The following is a 9,396-nucleotide window of genomic DNA, read 5'->3' on the forward strand; positions in this document are numbered from 1 at the left end:
AAAAATCCAGTTCCCCATGTCTCCTTTTAAACAGTTTCATGAGACATGATTTGACAAAATGCTGTATAAAAGCTCTGATCACATTGCTGAGACTTTTCTTGGTTGACTGGCAATTGAACCCTTGCCATTTTTGGAGTAAATTTTGATCAAATGGAAATAAATTTTCTGAGTAAATTTTGTATTTTGGGAAATTTTGCATTCAATTTTACAGTTTTCAAAAAGATGCACGAAGGCAGCCAAGTTAGGCCGGCCTAGGTGAGTGCTGAACTTTCGACTCTTGGACAAGAGCAGATTTTAGTAAATACTGCTTACAGTTGGGTAAGCAACGTAAATGGATACGCATACAGTATCATTTTTAGAGTCTGTGCTGGTTAAAAAAAATGAAACAAAAATAACTATTGCAAATCTCCACATCTAAATGTCAGCAACCCAGTTTAATCTGTTTTTGGCCTGGCTCCTCAAAACTATACAGAATTTCTAAGACGTTGAGTAAGACGTTTGCTCTGTATTTCACACTATAATCTGTGACTGATGCACCTATCTTAAAGATTAAATTCAAAAGAAATGAGAAAATTTGTACAGGTCACAGTAACTTTGATATATGTAACATTTTGTTTAAAAGTTACATGCAACAAGAAAGAAGTTTGGAATACTGTCAAAATAAATTTTTAAAAAAAACTCAACCGGATACAATTTTTACTGCAAAAAGCAATTAAAAATTCACAAACAACTTAGCTCTTCTTAACACAAAGCCTTAATGTGCATTGGTTTGTTTCAGTTCATTAAGTTTAAAAACATTTGGCAGAAATTAAAGGGCAATGTATGTCAAACTGGAACCAAAACAATGTAAAAGGTATCAACAAGCAACACATAATTTATTGCATACCTTGTCCTGTAGACTGCGCATTTTTTTGCCACTGAACACAGATCCACTTGGCAAACAACTGAATTTACAGGACGTTAACTGTGTGTTATGAATCAGATATTATTCTGAAATTGCTTTTCCAGAAAACGATGATGATCAGAGAAAATATTTGGAACTGGTATTTGGTACCAGAATTTCAGGCATTTCTTTTGAAACATTTAAAGATTAAATTAAAAAAGATGAATAAGATGAAATACAAGCATAAAAGATATTGGGGTTATTAAAAACAATTATAATGAACAAGAAAAAAAATATAAATACAATCAATATTTACACTAGTAGTAATAGCCTCTATGTTATGACATCTTTACTCATCATGTGCAGGCCAGAACAGTTTTATTTGAAAGTATTGTTGTTGTTATGGGTTCAACATCATCTTTCAATATATAATAGGCTACATGTATACAAGGCAGTCAGTATAATTAATGGAGGAAGAATCCAGAAATAACTATCAACCTATGGGAAACTACTGGCAAGCTTTCCCACACACCCATGCTGGTAAGCGCCTTAAACCACTCAGCCACCCAAGCCATATTTTAAAGTGTCGATATGTTATTAATATTTATCATATTAATTACTAGTATATATAAGATTGCTACAACGTATAGAGCCTCCCAGTGCCATCAATAAGATAGTTTATAATGGACCAGTGCTTCATTACCACATATACTTGTTTTTAAGTCAAGTCCATCTCCAAGCTTGAAACACACTGATATGGTGTTACATCATGTGCCAGCAGATATGGGTTGATATAGTTTATTAGTAGTTATCAGTAACACAAACAATTCAGACTCTAATCCGGACACAGATTATGCAAGTATATACAGCATACAGATGACACATTTAGTAAAAGGATACACAATACTAATATGGATATTGGATACTATGTTCCAAGTGATCAAGTAACTTTATTCTCACTAATCCCAAATGGGAATAGTATAAATAGTTTGGCTTTTCTAGTCCAGTAATCGGGAACTGTCCAGTCATTATTAACTGTCCAATATTTGGAACTGTCCAGTCATTTGGAACTGTCCAATAATATTTGGAACTTTCCAATCATTTGGAACTGTCTAATCTCAAGTCATCTGGAACTATCCAGTTATTTGGAACTGTCCAATATTTGAAACTCTCCAATCATTGGAAATGTCCAATATTTGGAGCTGTCCAATCATTTGGAACTTTCCAGACATTTAGAACTGTCCAATATTTGGAACTTTCCAATGATTTGGAACTGTTAAATCTCCAGTCATTTGGAACTATCCAGTCATCTGGAACTGTCCAATATTTGACACTCTCCAATCATTTGGAACTGTCCAATACTTGGAACTCTATGTCTAAAGATGTTAAAGAGCATTATCAGTGCTTTCCTTTCATCACAAGTAACATCTAAAATAGGTTAGTACAAAGTAAAATCTAAAATAGGTTAGGACACACTTTATTCAATATGTGTAATTTGGATTTTTAACGTAGCTTTAACAATTGTTCAGTCATATCGCTATGATGTCTGCAGTGTGTCAGCTTATAGCAATGTCTAGTACTGGTGCATCATACCATGGACATGTAGCATGATGTCCCACCCAATCACATTATCCTGACACCAGGCTGACCAGTCCTAACACTAACCTCTTGATGCTGTGTGCCAAGCAAGTCATGTTAGTACCATTTTTATAAGTCTTTGGTAATGCTATAAGCACTAGGCCACCAGAGCGGTCCTTTATTCAATAATTATAAATGCTTTGGGGTGTAGCACCATTTCTCATTACAAAATAGTCTATACATTTTGGCTGGAATAACTGGTGAGAAGAAAAAAAAGGGAAAAACCTGTTAAGAGCCAATGACTCACGGGAAGCTAGTGGCAGCTTTCTCATATACTCACATTGGTTGGGCCCGAAACTCGAACCCACACATGGACATGGGTGAGATGGCAGTGACCAGAAAAGGCAAGCACTCTGCTCTAGACCACTTGGCCACCGAGGGCCCCATTTGTGGGCAGGTAAGAAAGCTTCCCATGCCTCAGTGGTTCTTCCCAGGGTCATTCTGAGTTCTTCCTCCACTAAATATACTGACCATCATGTTACTTTGAGTGTATCAAACGTACTGAAAAATGGCTTTAAACATCACAAAACCAAATAAAAACTTAACTGTATCACCCTAATTAAGATTTTATTATTGATATTATTTAACGAAGCTACAAATGACCTCAACCTTTGCAACCAAAAATTATAAGTCCAACAAGCACTCCACCACTGTCTAGCAAATAAAAACTTTCATGGTAATCTAGGGTGTATATATGCAGGGATGCATGTACAAAAGTATAGGCAGACAGACATACAACCATTGCCAACATTAACTCTATGTCAAGTTTCCACCAAGGCATGCTTGACGAAAATTATTGTTATTTATACAATATTTGTGAACACAAAAACAAGTAACAAAAACAATTGTGTGTGTATATATATATATATATATATATATATATATATATATATATATATATATATATATATATATATATATATATATATATATGTATATAAAGGATAGAAAGAAATTAAACCAATTCTTAACATCTGCATTGACTTTAAAAACACTTTGAATCCTCTCAGTCTCCATCTTAAACAGTGTAAAGTAAATTTGAAAATTTTGACATTTGTACATAAAAGACTAAAAATTGTTTTCAAGACAGGTGTTCTAAACAAGTTCATCATTACTGTCCTATATGAGCAAGCATCTTTTATAACCAGAAGTCTGCTAGAAAGAGTTTTTTCTAAGTAACTTAAAAGCAACAGCTGTAAGTTATTGCATAAGGAAGCACTGACAGCTAATAAGATTGAAGAGGACAGAAGAAAAAAAAGAAAACCAGATAACATATATAACAATAAAGAGCAAGTGAGGATCTGACATCAGTACATTTTTTCTACAACATATATATTTCTTTGGCACATATTCTTGGTTTGTAATCAACAAGCAAGACTGAGGTTACAGTTCCTCATTTTGCAATAAAAAATAGCTGTCTCTCAAAGTAGCTTCTGGGCTCTTCAAAAACAGTGAATGTATTAACCCATACCATATAGTCTCACTTATAAGTAAACAGCAAACATCACAGAGCCAGAACTGCTATCAAATGATGTGCTGGCACATCTAGATCTATCAAGTCTATTAGGAGTAATCATCAGAACAAGCAACATAGACCCAGATCTGCCAGCCCAATGGACAGCACCATGAGTACTGTATAGTGTACCTCATTATAATGCAGTTATACTCTAAGGCTCCAATGGACAACATTATAATGAGGGAGTACTGTATCATGTACTTCATTATAAGGCCAATATACCCCAGTGCTCCTATGGATAGCATTGTATTGAGTACTGTATTATAAGTCTCACTATATGACATGCTCTAAGGCTCCAATGGATAACATTATAATGAGGGACTACTGTATAATGTACTTCATTATAAGGCATGTATAATCTAAGGCTCCTATGGATAGAATTATAATGAGTATGATATCATATACTTTAAGGCTGTATCACTACACAACTTTATTACGATTCACAAGGATAGCATTATAACAAGGGATATACAATATCATTACTTTATCATAAGGAGTCTTGTATTTGCAACAATTAGAAACCCAATATGTCTGTTTTATCTCACAAATGTGTTGAATTTAAAAATGTTAACGATACTAAAATCGGATGACTTGCAGTATGGAATATACTTAATTTTTATAAAAAAATTATATACATGCTGGTGACCTGTCTTCAGTTATATACAATTTTGGCTGAAACAGGCAAAAATGAGTTATTTGCAATACATTTTTGATTAGGAAAAGTTTTAAAACCACAGTATCAATTTCTATGGTTTTCAACATGTGTGTTGGGCCCATTCCCACTCATGAAAGCCCTTCATTCAATTCATTAGAGACATATAGTCCTACGACCTGACGCCTAAATTAGCAGTGCTCCTTGAGCACATAAACGCCTGGGGGATGTGGCAGTAATTAACTTTCCTTAGGAAAATTTAGCATCCGCTGTGCCGGAATAAACCCGTCGCACATGCCGTTTTGGGCGCACATGACATAAATCCAATCAATCAATCAATCAAAGATCCTGTTCAATTTTTTACTTTTTTTAATAAATGTAACTAAGGAAATTATGAAATCACACCTAAATCTTTTAATAGTTCTCAGGTTCTACCAGAAAAGAATTTGTTTTTGGAAAGCAATTGAAATAAGGTTCACTATAAAAAAAATAGCTGGCACAAAATAGCTGGTACCTGAAAGCATTATTTCTACAAATTCTTCAATAGATAATTTCAGAATTACTTTCTCAAGCATTACATCAATTGTACATAATACTACTTGCATTAAAATTGGGTGAATCAACTTTCAGTTCTATTAAATCTAGCCCTTTTATTAGAGAGGTTATAATCAATAAATATTACAATAAATGTTTAAATTTTCACATAGTTCCTTCACAGTGGGGACCGCTTCGGTGGCCCACGTGGTTAGAGTATCTGTCTATCATGTGGGAGGTCATGGGTTCAATCCCCATCCGAGGCATAACAATGACTTATAAAAATGGTACTAACAGCTGTCTCGCTGTGTGCTCAGCATTAAGCAGTTAGTGTTAGGACTGGTTGAGCTGGATAATGTGACTGGGTGGGACGTGAAGTGACATGTATGTGGCATGTTACCTCAGTGCGTAAGACAATACTATAAGCTTGCCACGCTGCAGATATTTTAGTGATGTGACTCAAACTGTTAAAGCTTCATTAAAACTACACACCTCTTTGCAGGGGATTATGAACAAGTACCTAATAATTGATTACTCTTTTATGATGGAAACATTAGTGGGGGTGGAGGGAATTTGTTGACGTTCTACCCACTTCCTATGGAGAAAAAAAAAAGAAGCCCAAGCTGGACAGCTATCACTTGACCAACAAGACTTAAAAGCTGACCATTTCACTTTTCAGGCTTATGTATTACTGCAAGAACAAAACCACTGTAAACAAGCTTTATTTCGTGTTGATTTACTATATCCGAACATAAATTATTTCTAAAAGGCATAAATAATATGCACAGTCCTTGGCTCGTAATTTTGAAGCCATCCTGGAGTGCTGACAAACTGAGTCAGTCATATGCAAGGTCATATCATTAATATGCATGAAAATATTTCATACTCAAAAAACCTTGCTGACAAATGCATATTTACCAAGTCTGATCAAAATCCTATCCAAACTCAGTCTCTACAGTGTTAATAAAAACGCATCCGATGAGGTACAAGATCACCTCGTAAATATGAATACACCTCAATCATAATAAAAATCGCCCAACAGCTTGACAACATCAGCCTATTTACCAAGTTTGATTAAAATTGGGTCAGAAATACAGTTTCTCAAGTGGTAAGAAACTCCGCCAATCATAAGCAAGATAATTTACTTTTTTAACATTTACCAAGTTTAATAAAGAATATTTTGCTTTGTTATGCTGAACCTCAATAACATGCATGGATTATTGCTCATAACTTTACTTATCCAATATTGTAATGATTTAAACCTTTTTCCCCCAATTGTGTTCAAATTGGAACAGAATGATAAACGAAAAACTCAGTCGTTCACATGCAAGATCACCTCATTAATATGCAAAGATCCTGCACATTGCAGCAGTTACGCAAGATCTAAGCCTATATTCAAAGTCTGATAAAAGTCTGATAAAAATGCAACTTACAGCGTGGCAGGAAGTTCAGCTAAACCAAACTCACCTTATGAACACGCATAGATCTCACCCATTTCTGCACTCATCGAAGATCTTGAAGATATATTAAGCTTCAGCTCCGTCAAATATTATGAAGACAAATTTCTGATAAAATGCCGTTAAAAGTATCTTGTTAAAGACACCTAATTGGCAATTTGATTTATTAAATGTAAAACAAAATATCAACCACCTACCCTGCAGGGAAATCACAGTAAAGTTTCAGTAACAAAAAGGAGATTAACTATTTTAGTATGTCAGTGGTGATGTTCTTCATCCACCAAGTTTCAATGCTCAACCAGTAATACTGTGTCTTATTGTGAACCCACTTTCAGGATATGAGTTGTAAAGAGAAGACCAAAAATTTGCATACTTTTAAATCTGAGTGTTCATTTTGTGCTTACATTTTACTCCCCTTTTTTGTTGTCTTCTGGCAAGCACAACAGAGTACCAGTAGTTGTAGTAGTAGTAGTAGTCATAGTGGTGGTATTTGTAGTAGTAGTAGTAGTAGTCATCATAGCAGTAGTAATCATGGCAGTAGTGGTAGTTGTAAAAGTAGTCATAGTAGTAGTTATACTAGTGGTAGTCATAGTAGTAATAGTAGTCATAGTAGTAGTTGTCATAGTAGTCATATCAGTAGTCATATTACTAGCAGTAGTCATAGTAGTAATTGTCACAGTAGTAGTCATAATAGTAGCAGTCCTAGTAGTAGTGGTAGTCATAGTAGTAGTCATATCAGTAGTAGTCATTGAAGTAGTGGTAGTCATAGTAGTAGTCATATCAGTAGTAGTCATTGAAGTTGTAGTAATCATAGTAGTAGTAGTAGTAGTAGTAAGCATGAACATATTCTTGTCAGTTTATTGTCAATAAAACTAATTTCATTTAGATCATATCCAAACTCATTGTCTTTTCATTATTTCAAATTGCAGTGTGTACGAAACAGACATGAAAATAATATGCATCAGATGTGACAGATTAAAATAACTGATGCTGCCAATTAAAAAGACCAGCTTTATTGTCTTAAGTTTTCTGATTAGAGACTAGCATCCCTTCCTTAAACAAACTGTAGCCTAGGAAAGTGCAATCAAATTCTCATTCCAGTTTTAATAAACAAGTCAGTAGATCCCAATAGGATCAGGACCAGCATGCTGGAACCCTGATCAATGGATGCATTGCTATCAAAATGTGACACTTACCCCTAGGTCAAGAGACTGAAGGAGCATTTTTTTCCAGAACGATTCATAACAATTCATCTAATATATGAAGAAAATCAAGTTTCAGAAAAATAACCAATTTAATTTTTTTGAAAACAAAACCTTAATTTAAAATTTCTAACCTTGATGGCAACTTAAAAGACCAATAATGTGTTACAGAATAAATTATTTTGATGTCATGATGATTCACCCCAAGTATGTAAAAAATCCATTGACAGCTTTAGGTAATATATGCAAATGAAAAACCTTGAACAAAAACCTTAATGCAAGTTTTCCATGTCTGTGACCTTTTACCCCTGATCAATCAGGCAAGCATGCATGTCACAAAATGAATTTTTTAGCTTCCTAATGATTTGTGCCATCTACGATGGCAATCTGTCAAGTTTTTTTTCACCATTTGGGAGATAAATGCAAAACCTGACAACTTGATTTGTTAATATTTTCTTCTCCACTAATGTTTCCATAATTACATGGTAAACTGCACATGTGACAAGAGCCAATATTGTGAGAAATCACATGTGCCCTGCATAATTTCATTCTATGAGAACTGAAACTTCATTTTCCCATCTTTTATGTAACATAGTCAACTAGTCACATTTCAGTGTCCACTGGATATTTTATCTTAAATAGCTGTACAATGAATACTGAGCAAAATGCAACATGTCTGAGTTGCTACTGTCCTGAAATCAATAATGTGAACACACAAAATTTGTTACTCACACCAAAAATATTATACATAAATTTCTACTTCATGCTTCTTAAATTGTCATCATGCATCCTACATTAGGAACACAGTGTTACTCATAAGCTACATGTTGCAAGTAAAATTAACTGCAGGGAAATAATGTCAAAAATCTAATAAAATAAGCATCCACAAAAAAACCCACTTACAATTTCATTAAATCAGTTACACAAAAAATTGAACTGAACATCTGAGAGCATGCCAAAATTATAATCCAATCACAAAGTAATTAGAAGCAAACTTTTATTTTGCATGTATTCAGAAAGATGTGGTTGTTATACATACCTTCATCAGCCTGATTATAAAGATAATGTTTATATCCAATTATCAAGTTTGGAAAAAAGAACGACAGTTCATTTTCATCATCCAAATTTTCATGGCTAATTGCAAAAAACACAGCAGACTCCTGCATGTTGAGGATTTAAGGAACTGCATCTAACTACAATCCAGTATCATTTGCAAAGTATCCTAAATGGTAGAAGTAGACATATTGATGGACGACAAAACTGACTGCGCACAAACAAAAATTCTTGTACCGGAAATACCCACATAGCAGGACTATAATGATATTTTGTTGTTTCAGCTTGTACTCCATGGAGATACTGTACTGTAGTAATTTTATGCCTGATTCAATTATCTAAAATGGCATACAATATCTAAAATAGCATCATACATCTAAAATGGTACATTACCTCTAAAATGACATACTAACTCCAAAATGGCATATTGAATCTAAAATACATTGCCTCTAAAATGGTAT

General features: G+C 34.1%; 1 protein-coding gene across 4 annotated transcripts in view; it reads right to left on the bottom strand.

The window, feature by feature from the left end:
- LOC149807722 (receptor-type tyrosine-protein phosphatase epsilon-like) overlaps positions 1-9,104 on the bottom strand; it is a 294,518-nt gene extending 285,414 nt beyond the window's left edge. For 3 of the 4 annotated variants that reach the window (XM_089969775.1, XM_089969783.1, XM_089969765.1), the window contains exon 1: positions 8,922-9,104. In XM_089969775.1, coding sequence (XP_089825901.1) covers positions 8,922-9,048 — 127 coding nt within the window. In that variant the 5' untranslated portion in view covers positions 9,049-9,104. The remainder of the gene's footprint in view (positions 1-8,921) is intronic. The other variant, XM_089969790.1, reaches the window with a different exon arrangement.
- Positions 9,105-9,396: the final 292 nt, after the last annotated feature.

This window comes from Sinohyriopsis cumingii, chromosome 1 (genome assembly GCF_028554795.1).
Source record: "Sinohyriopsis cumingii isolate HCF-2022 chromosome 1, ASM2855479v2, whole genome shotgun sequence".
Lineage (NCBI taxonomy): Eukaryota > Metazoa > Mollusca > Bivalvia > Unionida > Unionidae > Sinohyriopsis > Sinohyriopsis cumingii.